Genomic DNA, 17,455 nt, shown 5'->3' with positions numbered 1-17,455 from the left:
CGGAAGTCGGGTGTACAGGAAACGGGGCGTGAACCCCGAGGGAAGCGCGTGGATTTACAGTTACGTGTCGAGCGATGATTGGCTGTTTACCGCCGAATGCAGATAGACAGGCCGACAATCTGCGGACCTACTGCATGTAGACACTCGCTGTAAAAGAATATATATCTCTAATAATGTAAATGACCAAATAATGTAAGTAATAATGTCAGTTACGTAAACAACATTGCAAGCGGGTTGTGTAAATAAATAAAAACAGATAACAGCAAAATAAAAAATCCATAGGTCACCCGGTACTATTTACTATTGGCTGAGAAAAACAATTCTAATCATATTCCAGAATTTTTAATAGGTCTTAGTTGGTTGGATGATGGGTACTACGTTTTTTATTGTCTTATTTTGAAACATATTTCTACATAATCTCTACCTTTGCAACCCGTTAATTATGAGATATTACCTAAAAATAACAATGAACCAGTAAAGAATACCCCTTTAGGAGTTTCTCACAAATATTCCAGTTATTTTGAGATTTATGTATTATTCTCTTCTAATACTCTTTGACAATTTTAAGAATTCTTTCCTTTATTTTGGGATACTAACTTTTCCGAGAGGCTTCTTCAATTCTTCAGAACTGACACACGCTCTCGGAGTGAGGAGTAAGGAAATTCAAATCAAGTTGCCACAACAAGAAGATTTTGACAAGAGTTCACTGTGACCTAAATGGCTGAGAACCTCCACAGACGTGTGTCCATATTGTTCAAACCAGTGGCAAGAGGATATGTTCAATGGAGAAAAAATGTCACTGTTAAATAATATGAAACATAAATAATGGCGACTCAGATGACAGGGATAACAGAATAACAAGCTATAAATAATTATGTATTAAGAAAACACAGATGTATTGTATTTTCTTTGTATAATTTTTGTGTCGCCTTTTTCACTTACTGTCCCTGAAACCTCTTCTTGAAATGATACACTCTAAATACATTATTAAAGACATGCTTTTTTTCTGTTCTCTTCCACATTAATTATAAGTGTCAAGGAACACTACGTTATATCCCCTTTAATGTAAAATTTACTATCTCACCTTAAAATTTGGATGTTGAAGTGGTTTTTCGCCATCATCAGGACTCTGCCGTTGGGTTTCAAAGGCTTTAACGACTTTCTTTCTATGTCTTCATACTTGCTGCGCATTTCTCCAGAATTTTCTTCTAGCTCTTTGCTTTCTTTCAGTCATTTCAGTCCTAACTTTTCCTTATTCTCTCTTCTCTCTCTATGTCTGTTGGCCTTTTAGCAGGAATGCCTCCCCTTTTGCAGGGTTAGCATTTCTCAAGTCCCAATTGTGGTGTTGATTTTCTCCATCTTACAACCTCTATATTTTTCCAAATACTATTATGAGTAATATTAGTAATAATTAATACCAATGTTCACATGTATCATGTAAATATTCTCATACAGGGATTTACAGATATTTTAAAACCAAGAATCCATTTTATAAGAGAAAATCTTTTCCCCCAATGAAAGATTTATATCTTACTGTAAGTAACAAAAAAAAACAACAACTATGTATTCTATACTTTTTTGAGCTTGCTTTGAAGTTAACTGGCCAAACATATTCTTGTGTCAACCATGTCTTCCCTTGGCAACTAAGGTTGAGGGTAACATTGTTACCCTCAGAATTTCAGAAATTCAGAATTTGATATAATGCATGGGTTATCATCGTTTTATAATAATATTGGATTGACAGGGGTTACAGACAGAAGATCCCTGGTTTGATTCGGACACACACACACACACACACACACACACACACACACACACACACATTGGCTTCACTACTAAATTTAAAATCGGTTTATAATCTGATCATGTCAATTTAACAAAAATGTTCATGTTTCACACAGATTATTACAATGATGTTTGAATTAGTCATTATCAATTCAATCAATTTCGTGTTACAGAGCCTGACATGAGATTCTGGTCATTTGACATTTTCACCTGACTGGCCAGCTGTGTACCTGCTGGGCTTCAGCAACAATTATCCACATACATTTCTGACTTTTCATACATGAAGATGGCAAAGAGCAAAGAATGAGTAAAAGGCTCTGCATGGGTCACAAATATCAAGCATCTACTGTCTTTTTCTTTTAAATCAGTTGCAGCTAAAGGTCATACAGCAGTAGCTGTTTTTCATGGATTTTTTGTTTATTTTTTGCAGTCATCACAAGCTATGACTGCAGTTGGTGACATTTAAAGACATATTGGTTATATTGAAGTCAAAATTAATCATCCAACCGCAGCTCCCTACCTCTGTCTGTGTTTCTGGAGGGTGATTTATGACCATTCCCACAAAGCATTTTATATCACCCTTAACATTACAAATCTTTTTGTCATTACTGATAAGGAAATAATTGCTCTAACTCCTGGTGAAACAGAATTATTGGGCAGAACATGCAGACATGTGCCAGACACAACGATAGTGGACTTAAAGCTTCAGATGTCGTTTGATCTGCACGTATCTACTACAGAAAACCAGTGATTGGTGACATGTAGGCTGATGCACACAGGGAGACATTTATACTTTAACTAAGATGCCAGGCACTAAGAGGAGATTACAATACATTTCCCTTGTTGATAAGAAAAAGCTCCATTACTCTTCATCATGTTGATGGATTGCTCTCCCTGCTTAATTTAACTACTGAGATCAACTTGATTTGTGAGTGGTTAGCACTTCAGCCTCAAGGGGACCTTTCTATGTGGAGTTTACATGTTCTCCCCGTGTCTGCGTGGGTTTCCTCAGGGTTCTCCCTGGGTTTCCTCCCACAGTCTGAAAACATGCAGCAAGCTAATTGAAAAAATTGGGAAAATTGCCCGAATGAGTGTGATGAGTGAATGTCTGTCGGTAAATGTGGTCCTGAGATAGACCAGCCCAGGGTGTACTCCACCTCCCGCCAAATGTCAGCTAGGATAGGCTTCAGCACCCCATGACCCTGAGTGCAGGATAAGCAGCGGACAATGGATGGATGGATGTTAATATGGCTTCAAATCTACCACAAGACTAGATTGTTAAACCAAGAATAAATCAATGTTATTTCATGCCTACTTATGCTCCATTTATTCGTCTATCAGTGCAAATTAGTGTCTTCATAAATGGCAGCTCACAGGTGCTGTGAGGGCTTTTACCCCAGCTCATTATATCAGGACAACAGCATGTACTGTTCCACTAGTAATACATTGGAATATACTTTAGTCATCTTGATTTCAAACACAGATAACTTACAAAAAAACTACTTATTTTCATGTTTGTTTTATAAAGCTATTTTGTTCTTCAACAAGATGCTTCCCCTAGTTTGAAAATATCACAGCTGAGTCTGCTTAGAAATCCCATGTTTAATGTCATGAAAAGAAAGAAAAAATGCATAGAATAATTTCGTATCTTCATTTTCTTGTGTATTTTGTACTAAACTGCATTGCAAGTGTGAAACTAAGATATGTACCAAACTGACAATTTGTGTGCTGTTATGTTGCTTTACACCTAAAAAATTTGCATGTGTCAGATCAGGCCTTACACTGTTTGTGATTCCTTTGATTCAACCCCTGGTCTGCGCTGGCACTCTTGTGGGTTTTGGTGCACTTATGGCATCACTATTGAAGTGCAGCTATAACTGATTTCTAATTAATTTAAAAAAAAAAAAAAGCTACGGGTGTGCATTGACAACCAGTCAGTCTACAAAGCTACAGCGAGACTGACAGCAAATGAAACCATTTCAGATGGGAAGATCAAGACATTGCAGACACACCAAAATTACAGATAAAGCCTTATATCATCAAAAGCTGTTATGGATTTAGAAATTTGATCCAACAGTAAAATTGATAATCCAGGTGGACTTCATTCAATTTTATAAAACCACATGATTGAAATGCTCATACTCTAACCACACTCTATTATCCATCTTCTTCCACTTATCCTGCACTCAGGGTTGCGGGGGAAGCTGGAGCCTATCACAGCTGTCATCGTGCAAGAGGCAGGGTACACCCTGGACTGGTCGCCAGTCAATCGGGCCACATTTATCGACAAACAACCATTTACTCACTCATTCATTCTGGGCAATTTTCCCCAAAAAACTCTTCCAATTAACCTGCATGTTTTGGGACTGTGGGAGGAATCCGGAGAACTCGGAAGAAACCCACGCAGACACGGGTGAGAACATGTAAACTCCACCCAGAAGTGTCCCTTGGTCGGAAACAACCTTCATGCTGTGCAGCTGAAGCTAACCACTGCAACATCGTGCTGCACACTCTATCATGTGTTTTTCAATTTTAGAAAATCTTGGACATTCCTTTTTTTTACACTGTCATGAATGGAATTATGTACAGTCTTGAAAAAGTTTTGAAAGTGTAACCTCTGGAAAAACTTAAGGGTGTTTGTTCCAAATACAAGCACAATCATGAAGGAACTAACTTTGTTTTACCAAAGTCAAAAATGGTGCTCATTACATAACTTAACTGCATAACTTAACATAAACACCTGCTGCAATGTCTATATTACAACAGCAACCATAAAACAATATCCAATTTCTTTATCCTAAGAGGTAATTGACTGTGAACCTATATTCCTATCTAACACTTTCTGTTGCCATTTGTAAGTAAACAATGGAAGAAAAGGTATTTTGATAATGACTATACTTTAAGTAGTACCTGCAATTGGACTGATATAAATAACACCGAGTTGGCAACTGTACTTTGATGTGTAGCTTCTTTCAGAGGACTTCTCCATGTTTTATTTCTATGCCGCCTTTCTAGTTCTTCCCCGATGCAATACTGTTGGATTTAAAAGAATGTGATTGAGTGTGCCAGTGTGCCCTTGCCTTTTGGCTGACAATGATGAGCAAAGACAACGCTTGTCAAGAATCTTGAGTTTTTCAGGAGTTTTTGATTATCAATTATTATCACTTTGACTAAATCTAACGTGATCCACTTCACAGTCCATCAGATGTAATCAGAGATGTGAGAAAAAAAAAGATCATGATTTGAAGTTTTTGAAAATGCCTGAGCAAACAATTTTTTCTTCAGATTCTTTTCAAGCCAGTTGATCCAAAAACAACATGAAAAATGCAAGAGTGCTATTTCAAGTGAATATTAAATTTTAAAAGGTTTGTAGATCAACGTGAGTGTTGTTAGCCTCACATTCTCCTAAAATTCTAATTATTTGCACCTCCTTTTTCTCCTCACACACTTAGTATAAAGATGAATTTACATTTACTCCTCAAATACATAAAAACACCGCCGTCACATTCAATTATAAATAAACACACAAGCTTTTTTGTAACATTAAATAGATGTTTTATTTAGTCCATGTAGGCTAGGGAATCTCAAATGACCCTTTGTTTTTAGTAGGGTGGCATTCAAAATGTATAAGTTCCTAAATATTTAATTCTATTGAGAGTTAAATAATGGGCAAACATGATTATGTGCTAAAAAATCATTTTAATTACTGACTGATCATCGTTCTTGGGGATAAATAAAACACCAGCTTGATTGCTGGTGTCATAGTACAACATTTGTGAGCAGTCTGCAGAGAGAATGAAAAAACTTGAGGAGTAGGTGGTTTGGCAGGAGATGAGTCACTGCCATTTCAAACAGAAGCTTTTGCCTTAGTGATTAATTTTCCTTGGTGTCACATCGTTGATCTGCTTTATATCTGGGCCAAAAGAAACATGACACTTTTGATAAAACATAGTCCGCCATGCATACCCCAAGTCTTTTCCACAAATGAAGCTTTGGAAGATGGTGTCTTCCTTTACATTAGCCACATTTGTCATTTGACTACTACTATGGCAAGTATTATTATTATCCTTTCAGCTTTTCCCTTTAGGAGTCGCCACAGCGAATCAACTTTCTCCATCTAACCCTAGTCTCTGTATCCTCCTCTCTCACACCAACTATCTTCATATCCTCTCTCACTATGTCCATAAATCTTCTCTTTGGTCTCCCTTGAGACCTCCTGCTTGGCAGCTCCTATTCCAGCATCCTTCTACCAATATATTCACTATCTCCTGTTTTTTTGTCATTGTAACTGTTTCTGGGCCATACAACTTCACTGGTCTCAGCACTGTCTTGTACACTTTTCCTTTCATTCTGGCTGATAGTCTTCTATCGCAGAGTACCTCTGACACTTCTCCATCCATTCAAACCTGTTTGAACCCGTCTCTTCACCTCTTTTCCACACTCTCCACTCCTCTTGGCTGTTGACCCCAAGTGCCTAAAATCCACCAACTTCTTGATCTCCACTCCCTGTAGCCTCACTGTTCCAACCAGGTTCCTCTTATTCACAACCGTCATTCCTCTCCTTTCCAGCACATACCTCAAATTCTCTAGATTTTCCTCAACCTGTTCCTCGCTCACACTACAGATCACAGTGTCATCCGAAAACATCATGGTCCATGGAGATTCCTGTCTTACCTCATCTGTCAGACCACTGCAAACATGAAGGGGCTCAGAGCTGATCCCTGATGGAGTCCCACCTCCTCCTTGAACTTCTCTGTTACCCCTCCAGCACACCGCACCACTGTCTCACAGCTAGCATATCTTTCCTGCATCAGTCTAACATACTTCTCTGACACTTTCTCAATTCACTTTTACTAATCTCTTCTACTTTGTGGTCTACAATAGTCACCCCTTTTATCCTTCCCTCTCTTTCATTTTCCTCATTCATCAGCTATTCAAAGTACTCTTTCCATCTTACCATCACTCTTCTTGCATCTGTCAATACATTTCCCTCCCTATCCTTATCACCTGGACCTGTTGTACATCCTCTCCATCTTTATCTCTCTGTTTCGCCAACCTGTATAGATCATTCTCTCCCTCCTTACTGTCCAACCGAGCATAGAAGTCATTGTATGCCCTTTGTTTGCCTTTGCTACCTCTATTTGTACCTTACACTGTATCTCCCTATACTCCTGTCTTTTTTCTTTTAGTAGCCTCAGTGTCCCACTTCTTCTTTCCTAACTGCTTTCTCTGTATCTACTCCTGCACTTCCTCATTCTACCGCCGAGTCTCCTTATCTACTTTCCTTCCAGATGATACACCAAGTACTCTCCTACCTGTTTCCCTGAAAACATTAGCTGTAGTTGTCTTATTATCTGGAAGATCTTCCTGACCATCCAGAGCCTTTCTCAACTCCTCCCAGAAAACCATACAACACTACTCCCTTTTCAGCTTCCACCACTTTGTCCTCTGCTCTGCCTTTGTTTGCTTAATCTTCCTTGTCACCAGAGTCATCCTACAACCCACCATCATCTCCTGTCTGGCTACACTCTCACCTAAAACTGCATGCTCCTTCATCCGCTCTTATAAGTTGCCCTATGTTCCTGTCTTTCCCAGAAAAAAGTGTTCACCACAGCCATTTCCATCCTTTTGCAAAGTCTACCACCAACTGTCATATCTTGTATACCAAATATGCCTATCACTTCTTCATCCCCTTTATTTCCTGCACCAACATGCCCACTGATGTCTGCACCAATTACTGGTACCTCTCTCTCATCTCTGAGGATATTCTGCATCACTTCATCTAACTCATTCCAGAACTTCTCCTTCTCCTCAAACTCACATCCCACCTGCGGAGCATAGCTAATAACAAAATTTTGGATCACACCTTCAATTTCCAGTTTCGGACACACTTTTCACCTCCAGAACATTCCTAACAAACTCCTTCCTCAAGATAACCGCTACTCCATTTCTCCTCCTGTCAGTACCATGATAGCACAACGTAAAGCCTGCTCCTAAGCTTCTAGCCTCACTAACTTTCTACCTGGTCTCCTGGACACAAAGTATATCCACCTTACTTGTCTGAATCATGTCAACCAACCTTTAGTTGGTCGACATAGTTCCGATAGTAAAGTAAGTTTCTACTATCAGTCCCAGACTCTTGCCTTTCCTCTTCTCTCTCTGCTTCCAAACACCCCTCCCTCCTCTCCTTCTTTGACCTACAGTAGCCAAATTTCCATTGGTGCCCTGTAGGTCATCAGTACCAATGGCAGTCGTTGTTAACCCGGGCCTCCATCAAACCAGTATAAAATTATTAGGTTTGATTCGCATGTGTGGTTTTGACAAAAGTTTTACGCCGGACGCCTTTCCTGACTCAGCCCTCTGCATTTATCTGGGCATTGGACTGGCTCAGGGAGACACTGGCCCGTGCCCCCCTGAGGCTGCATTCTTATTATTGTGGCGAATTTTGGTTTAGCAAAGTAACAATTGGAGTCAAGGATAAATTGTTCTTTAGAAGGTGGCTTTAATTAAACAGACAACGAATTGTGAAAACCCAGGGGGTGTCTCTGTCAGCGCTAACAGTTATCCTGAGGGTACGCTATGGTTACTAACGGTGCAGGTTAATGTCATTGAACACAATATTTTACAATCATTCAACCATGGAGTTCTTTAACGTAGAACCAAGAGAAGGTCCCAACAGTCATCATCACCATTTCTAGGGTGGGATTCTGGGGTTCTACTGGCCAGTTCCCACCCCATGCTACATTATTATCATTATTATTAGTAGTAATAGTAGTAGTAGTAGTAGTATACTTACAATACAGAAATTCAACGGAATATTGTGACTAAGTATGCAATGAAAGTCTTCTGCCTGACATCCTAACCTTTATGGTGGCTTATGAGTAAATGTCTTCCTTTTCTTCTATTGGCTGGTCCCTTCAGGGAACAGAATAGCGAATGTTCTCCATCCATATAACCCTATTCTTTGTATTCTCTTCTCTTAAACCGACTAACTTAATGTCCTCTTTCACTCCACCCATAAATCACCTGCCTGGCAGTTCCAAACTCAGCATTGTTTAAGCAATTTATTCACTATCCCCCTCATCATACCAACCCAACCATCTCAGTCTGGCATCTGACTTTATGAACACTAAACATCTGAGTGACTACAACTATACATGTATTTCAAACAATAATAAAGATATTAATAGCATATGAATAGTGGTGGTAGCAAATGCTAACTTGAACTTGATGGTCTTATACAACAAGTTCATGTCAAACATCCACTTAGAACAGCTTCAAAGACAGGTGGCATTGCTCTGCTTGTTATGCACATCGAAGATGTGCTCATAGCTGCAAGGAAAATTATCCATCATTTGATAACCCTGTTTTGTAAAGCCAAAGCAAATAACCTCATCATTTCTAATATAATTGTGTTTGAGATTGACCACAATTCAAATTACATACAACGATGCTACTTATTTATGATCTCAGATCCGATTGATCTACAGAAAATCATCCTCTAGGTCTTCCTTTAGGGTACAGTTGCCTCTCTGATGTTGTCACGAACTGTAGTCATATATGTCGAATATGCAACGGTTGAGTTTTGCATATAGTCTTAAACAGCTTTATCTGTGACAACAGATCTGTACCTGAATAAACTTCACTGCTTCCTTTCCAAATTTCATATTCACATTTTTCCTTTGTATAAGCATTTAATGAAATGTTTGTTGCATATAATGTTTACATGGAATTGCACTTTTTAGCCTTTTTTGTCTTGTTGCTGTCTCCTTTAAAGGTTATATTTCATCATTAAATCAGTGAGGAGGCGCATGAAAGAAACTGAAGAACTTTCAAGGTTGATCTCCTTTTGAAGTTTGAAAGCGCTGAAAGCATTTTCTTTTTTTTTCCTGCTTTGGCTTATTCTCAACACAACCCAGCAAAAGATAGAGAAGGCAAGGGAGACGGCTCAGGAAAATATCTGACAACTTGAAGGCCTATTTCAATAGATTTTCCCTGAATGCCATCAAGCCTGCTGCTGCTGCAGAGGGAGATTGACTTTTCCATAAAAAAAGGGTAGCATTGGTCAAAAGCTAGAAACCAATGTACATCTTTTATTTCACCTCCCACATCTCCTCATTTTCCATCTTACTGTAGTCTAACACAAGAGATAAAGTGGTCTACTGCCAAAATAAATCGCTGTTCAAAATAGGCTTATAGATAGTTTTTTGTAATAATGAATTCATGGTATATTTACCCTCTCCAGGCAGATGTTGCAGATTTGCGACAGCCAAATATCAGATTTTTCCTGCAACTACAACTTAATTTGAGCCTGAGAGGGTTATATTACACTTTCTATCAAAGTGCTATACAACTGAAAAGATATTCGAGTAGAACATACATGAAAAAAAACACACAATAATTACATTTTCGGATTCTTGGAAGAATTACATCCTTTTGTGTTATGATGCGAGTGCTTTCGTGTTTAGTGCAAAACTCACACTAGGCAATTTGACAGGTGACAGACATAACATCCTTTTTAGCAGTATGAAGGGTTCTGCTCCCTTATTATTTTCTCTCTCCCGCCTCCTTTCTTTATCTCTATCTACCTGTCCCTCCCTCTTTCAGTGTATCACTCCTCATCGTTTCCATTTGTTGATTTTTCTGGGGTGCCTGTGCTGTGCAGGCAAAGACTATACAAAAAGACAAATGAAATAAGGAGGAAACCTGAGTGGATTAATTGTGATTTCCCTTCTGAATTGAGTTGAGTGGGACAGGTGGTATGTATCCAGAAAAAAAGTATATATATATATATATATATCAAATGATAAGGTTTTTTCAACTTGTTTTACTTTATTTAGTGCCTTGTTATGGATCCTTCTTTTGGGAAATTTACTTGGATGTCATATGGATGTCATATATCTAAATTTGCAGTTTAAAGGTCCCCAAATCGTTTTTAATTACAATTACTGATGCACAACTATTTTTGATCTACAGGGCCATGGAAAAAAGGAAAAAAAACACTCATCATTACATTGCTGAACCCCATAGAGTATTTCATTTGGCTTCCTTGTCCATCAAACTGTCCATTTTTAATACATTTTCATTTTCACCTAACTTTTTTTTATCAAAAGTGATTAATAATGTTAAAGTACAGCTGAAAGCCACTGGAATCTATATCAAATGTGAATATGAAAAGTTTTCAACTGCCCAGAATGCTACCAGCTGTAGATTTAAATCTTGAGAATATGAATAGATGCAACAAAAAAGGCAAATCATTGCTATCAGAGATGGGCAGGAGTTTGGTCTAATGGTTTGTTAAATACATTGGTTATATGATAAATGGTGAAATAATTTGGGCTAGTTAATTGTTGGTTGTCTATTTAATTAATTTAATTGCTCTACAATTTAAATATTGTTACAACTGAAGGTGTTTTTCAGTGAGGAATATGATATCATTATGGTCTGATCTTTAAACTGAATATATTTTTACCTTATTTGGCCAGAATGACTAAACATTCATTTTTGAGCAATTCCTTTTCTCTTGATGTTTTTTTTTCTTTTCTTTTTTTTTTTTTTTGTTTTTTGTTTTGTTTTTGCAAGCTTACATTACTTTCAGTTTCAAGAAAAGTAATGCTGTAATGTTCTTTCCATGCTCCTTGTAATGAGATCAAGCATTGCTCTAGAATGACGAGCTAAAGATCAAAACAGAAACTGAACTCTGTTACTGAATACTTCTCTCTGAATGCTTGAACAAACAAAGGGAAAACCTTATTCATTAATTTCCTGACAGAGATCCATATCCGCAGCAAATTGAATGGTCACACTCATTTTTAATTATTAATGTCTCTCATTTGTCAACGTACTGGTGACATCATAACCTCTTTGTTGTCGCAGTGATATGTGATCCTGATAATATCAATGTGAGGACACCAGATACTTTTGTTTTGTGATTGAGGGTCTGAAGACTTGTTGATGCTTGATGGGTGGGAAACTGTCAAATGGAATTAAATGTCCTACCATGAAGGATAGTAGGGGTTGTATGAAGTGTAGAAGTGATGTCTAGCTCTAAATGCAAATATGCAAATAATGGTCTGTAAGAGGAAATAAGAGGAAACTGAACTTATATCCGACAAGTGGATCTGAAGTTCAGAGCACTAGACTGCGCTGTCAGGTCCCTCTGCTCCTTCCTTCACTCTGATGACTTTTTTTTTCTTTTCACTAGAGCAGGGAAGGGAGTCTTCTCAGCCATGAAGCTTGGAAAGATCAAGAGCTCTAAAGATGACCACAAGAAAGGAGGTAAACTGCACAAAACAAGTCTTATTTGATCCCCCCAATCTAAAGTCATGTTGATGCTAAAAAAACTTTCAAATATCTATTTGATGTAAGCAACAGCAAAATGTCTAACCTCAAAATTTGAGAATCTCAGCTTTACCAACAAAAAAAACCAAAAAACGACCATTATTATATGATCTCATATACAGTGGATTTGGGCAATAAACATTTTATTTAATCTCTTCACAACTGATTGTTTATTTTAGACATGAGTGGACATGAATTACAGGTCCCTAGCCTGGGATGTGTTAACAGTATGTTTCTGAATGGTTGTCTTCAGATGAGCCAGCAGTCCTTGACATGGAAGATCTGGACAGGAAGGCGATGCGTCTTGCTGGAATGCTGGAACCAGACACCATCTCTCTTGCCTCTGTCACTGCTGTCACCACAAATGTCTCCAATAAGAGGTATCTAATTTATTTAGATGAGTGGAGTACTCTCACACAAAGGTAGTGCCAGCTTGAACAGCTTGGAAGAAACAAACAAGCAAAAATAGAAAAAAATAATATTGAATAACAGAAGCCCCTCTTTCAGTACTGACATCCTATATGATATATTTGCTTCCACAAAATATTAAATTATTAAATGTCAAATGATCATTTGATGGTCTCAATATTAGTCATGTAGGTATTTAGTCACTAGATCAGCCATCAATATATGAATATCTATCATGCATAAAATCATCATTAAAAAAAAACATGTTGCCTATAGATGTGTTTCCACAGCAATTTTCATATCTCAATAACAAACACAAGATACACTGCTGATTAAAGAAAAAATGGAAGTTTGTTAGAACATGTGTATCTTATGACATCTTTTCCTAAAAGGAATCCTATTACATCTGATATGAAATAATGATTCAACTTCAGAATAGCAGAGTTCACTGATGGATTCAGTTAAAGACTTACTTTGACAATTGAGTGTATTCACTGAAAAATAACCAATTTTAATTCTTTAGGTCAAAACCAGATATCAAGATGGAACCAAGCTCTGGGCGTCCAGTGGATTATCAGGTTAGTGTGTGGAAGGGATGGGGGTGGGGGTGGGGGTATTTTTGTGCATAGTTTCCGAAAAAGTATGCCTGCATGAAAAAATGAATTTTATTTCGAGTGATTCTTTGAATCTGTACATATAAATTATACATAACATGGAAGAGGGGAGTTTGAGTTGGGCAGGTCTTTCATCATTCAGTGTCACGTGGCATCATTGAGGCATCATGTGAATACAGGACATTTTCATTTAAGTTTAATAAGGCATTTTGGTTGAATTATGTAGATTCCACTAAAACAATTATTCTTCAGGTCAAGAAAGCGACATTCAGTTGATGCCAGACTACCACTAACAGAAAGTACACCCACTGTCTAATTCTTGAGGTCTTTTTGTTCTTTTTGTCTCAAGCCAATGACTTCAACTTCTTTCTCTTTCAGGGCTTTTGTTCTTGGTATAAAGCTCAGTCTCGACATAGAAACATGGTTCACTGACAAAAATAAATGAAAAAAGCGTAGAGTGTTTAAAAACTTGAGCCTGAAACACTCCAGACTTTGGCAATAACAATGTTCAAAAAAATATGTTAATTACTCTCAGACTAAATAATCCTCAATGGGAAATTATTTTATTATGTTTGTTATGTTCTGTTGTTATCTGTTCCAGAGATGCTCCTTTCATGCATATACAAGGACATATGTTCATCACATGCAAAAAAACCATACAAATACAAGGAAAAAAGGGGGAAAAAGCAGTGATTTTGGTGTTGTTTGGCAATTTAAGGTTTTTTTAATGAACATGATTTCATTAATGTGATTATCTGAATTTTTCTTCATAGCTTTTTATCTTTTCTTTTCTTTATCATTGAAAAACAAATTATAGAGGGATTTTCTGAAATAGAGCAACCTTTAGCTTTGGTATAGTCAGTCTAAAAAATGTAACATACTTTGGTAAAAGAAAAAGATAGAAAAGCATTTCATCTCCCTCTGAATGACTGCTTTGGGTTTCAGTTGGTAATTATTGTGACTTATTATGCTGTTTTCGCGCCTATTTTGCTTTAAGCTGCGACAGAGTTGACTTGTTTTTGACTGAGTAGCATCTGATGGTTATATGTCTTCCATCAGATCAGCATCACAGTTATCGAAGCCAGACAACTGATTGGCCTCAACATGGACCCTGTCGTGTGTGTGGAGATTGGAGATGACAGGAAATACACATCAATGAAGGAGTCCACTAACTGCCCTTATTACAATGAGGTGAGATATTTAAATATTCATAAAAACAGTTCATAAAATTATTAATTCAAGCTTTAAATTTTCAGAGATAGTATAGTATGAATTCCCTGAAATCATATTTGCGGCTGCAAAAGTTGCAATGCTGACAAAGAAAAAAAAAATCTGCATTATTGTGTCAATTTAAATGTAACTTTTGTGTTGAAAAAAAAAAAAAATCTAGATACTAACTGACACCACAGAGTTGATTCAAAAATTGTAATGTCCATTAACAGGCACTGCATTATCATGGCATGCTTGATTTAATCACTCTTTTTGTTTTGTTTTTTTATTAGATTAGTCTAACAAATATATATATATATATATATATATATATAATGATGAGATGAGATGAGAACAACTTTATTTATCCCAAAGGAAATTGTTGTGCCAGAGTTTCAAGCAAAAACATAACAATAATAGAAATAGTAGGAAGGAGGAGGAATAAGAAATACAATGAAATATAAATTGTCTTAACTGTTAACTACAAAGATTTGAACATTCCCTGCGGCTGAGGGAAGGGGAATTGAAAAGTCTGATAGCCATATAGTTTGAATATGTAATTTGTGATGCTGTTTTTTATTCCCATTGAGGTATTGAATGTGAGCTGCATATCAGGAAAGGCACCAAAAACCATTTATTCATTCAACCATTCATTCATTATCTACTGCTATCCTAGACTTAAGGTTGCAAGGGATGCTGGAGCCATCCCAGCTGTGATTGGGCGAGAGGCGAGATACACCCTGAACCAATCACCAGTCAATCGCAGGGCCATATAGAGAGCCAAACAACCATTCACTCTCTAATACACACAGTAGAGCATTTTTCACAATTTTTCCAGTCAACCTTCAGAACGTTTTTGGACTGTCAGAGGAAACCTGAGAACTTGGAAGAAACCCATGCAGATAGGGAGAATATAGGAGAATATAAATCCCAAAATAAAACATAAAAGGTCAGACTGTTAGAACATGAATAATACCCACAAAATACTGTACCTAAAATACTCACAATAAACATTGCATCATTTTGCTATCAATGTCAAAATTTGTAATGAATGCATTGCAAACCAAATATTCAAAAAAGAGAGTAAACAGCATTAGTGCATTTATGAAGGATATTACTTATTTAGTCAATGTCTTAATTGTTATGACACAAGTCATTGATTTGTTCCTGTTTTTCTGTGTGGTGCAGACCAACTATGAACATTGAACATGGCCAAGTAGTGTTACTATTTTCTGCTCTACTACTTTGTTGAGATTATTCCCAAAGAACCTGAAAGTGTTAGTAAGTAATGTGAGGATCATGCAGAGCTCAGCCTCTGGGCCATTTTCTGTAGGAAGTTAAAGTGACAGCTAGTCTGTTATCGATTCTTCCTGTTTGTCTGAAAATTCCCTCTGGACACACAGCAGAAACCAGCTTGAAGAGCATAATAGCCTTAGAGTAACTTTACAGCTCTTACTACAACTACTTTGGTACTTTGGTTTTGTCTGTAAAAGTTCACCCATACTATTGATAAGATGACATATTGTGCAACACACTGATACACACATATTTGCTTAAAAAGCAATGGAAACACAGATGATTGGCCTCATTCATAAATTGCAACATGTATAATGATCATATATAGGTGTTTCCCGTGTAAACTTAGATTAAAATGTGTTTTTCAATACCACATTTTTCTGCAGAGTGTACTGTTCTCCAGCATTATATAATGAAAGGCTTCAGAATCAGTGTTGTTATTTTGATTAACTCAACACTGAAATATCATTGACCTACTTTAAACACATTTAAAAAGCAACATTTTAATTGTGTCCTCAGTTATTTAGTCTTGCCGCTGCATAAGTGAGTTTATCTGAATCGTTTTCTCTCCTTCTACAGTATTTTGTCTTTGACTTCCATGTCCCTCGTGATGTCATGTTTGACAAGATCATCAAGCTGTCAGTAAGTAATCTACACAGGATAAATTCATGCTGAAGAATACAGGAATTTCTTACTTTATTTCTCATGCAGTAATGTTTGATGATATCTAAATTAAAAAAAATCCAAATCTTATTAACTTTTGGAGTATGTTATGCAGTTCATACACCTGAGTAGTGTTGTAAGTCAATCAATCATGCCATATTTTTCCGTCTTTCATTAACATGTAGTCAGTGCTTACACGTCTCTCAAAAACAGTACGAAAAGGAGAATCAGATGAATTCTTATTTTAGAGGGACCACTTTGTTTTGATCTCTAATTTTGTGATTAGGCCATTCACTCTAAAAACCTTCTTCGGAGCGGTACCTTGGTGGGGACCTTCAAGATGGATGTCGGGACTGTTTACTCTCAGCCAGGTAAACTATAAGCTATAGTGTCTCAATGAGTTTGAATGAAATTTGACTTGATGATAAAGTGAAGGTTTATTTTGGGAATTAAAAGTTCGTCTTCTGAAATGTACTGAAATCTATTTCATAAAGTCTGTTGTGTAGTTATTTGTTTGACCAAGAGAATAAATGATTCCTATGACAGAACACCAGTTCTACCACAAATGGGCGATGCTGTCCGACCCTGATGACATCACCGCCAGCTGCAAAGGCTACATAAAGTGTGACATTGCTGTGGTCGGGAAGGGCGACAATATAAAGACCCCTCACAAGGCCAATGAGACAGATGAGGACGACATAGAGGGGTAATGGGATACTATTTAAATGTTTTTGTTTTGCTTGTTTGTGGTTTTGGTGGTTTTAGGGAAATTGGATCAAACACTACCCCAAGCAATTTCTTTTGGTAGTTTGTTTGCTTCTTTGTTATTAAATTTACCATTTTACTGTTGTAATAAATAAACACTCTTTGCAAGGGCCGTAATTACTTTTTGTGTTCTTTGTATACCAGGAACCTTCTTCTTCCAGAGGGCATCCCTGTGGAGAGGCAGTGGGCTAGGTTTTATGTGAGGATCTACCGTGCAGAAGGTCTTCCCAAAATGAACACCAGCATTATGGCTAATGTAAAAAAGGCCTTCATAGGAGAGAACAGAGACCTGGTCGACCCCTATGTTCAAGTTCACTTTGCCGGACAGAAAGTAACTTCCTCCACATTGCACCCAACACTGCTCCTTGCATGTT

The 17,455-nt window shown here is 37.3% G+C and overlaps 1 protein-coding gene across 2 annotated transcripts in view; it reads left to right on the top strand.

Moving 5' to 3' along the window:
- otofa (otoferlin a) overlaps positions 1-17,455 on the top strand; it is a 74,320-nt gene that overhangs the window by 32,963 nt on the left and 23,902 nt on the right. For both annotated transcript variants that reach the window (XM_086167520.1, XM_086167518.1), the window contains exons 6-13: positions 11,990-12,063; positions 12,380-12,506; positions 13,058-13,112; positions 14,208-14,339; positions 16,233-16,295; positions 16,603-16,687; positions 16,863-17,022; positions 17,226-17,412. In XM_086167520.1, coding sequence (XP_086023646.1) covers positions 11,990-12,063; positions 12,380-12,506; positions 13,058-13,112; positions 14,208-14,339; positions 16,233-16,295; positions 16,603-16,687; positions 16,863-17,022; positions 17,226-17,412 — 883 coding nt within the window. The remainder of the gene's footprint in view (positions 1-11,989; positions 12,064-12,379; positions 12,507-13,057; positions 13,113-14,207; positions 14,340-16,232; positions 16,296-16,602; positions 16,688-16,862; positions 17,023-17,225; positions 17,413-17,455) is intronic.

This window comes from Fistularia commersonii, chromosome 20, assembly GCF_037954325.1.
Source record: "Fistularia commersonii isolate RoL2024-O1a breed Wild chromosome 20, RoL_Fcom_v1.0, whole genome shotgun sequence".
In the NCBI taxonomy this organism is placed as follows: Eukaryota; Metazoa; Chordata; class Actinopteri; order Syngnathiformes; family Fistulariidae; genus Fistularia; species Fistularia commersonii.
This window is presented reverse-complemented; position numbering and strand designations above follow the sequence as displayed.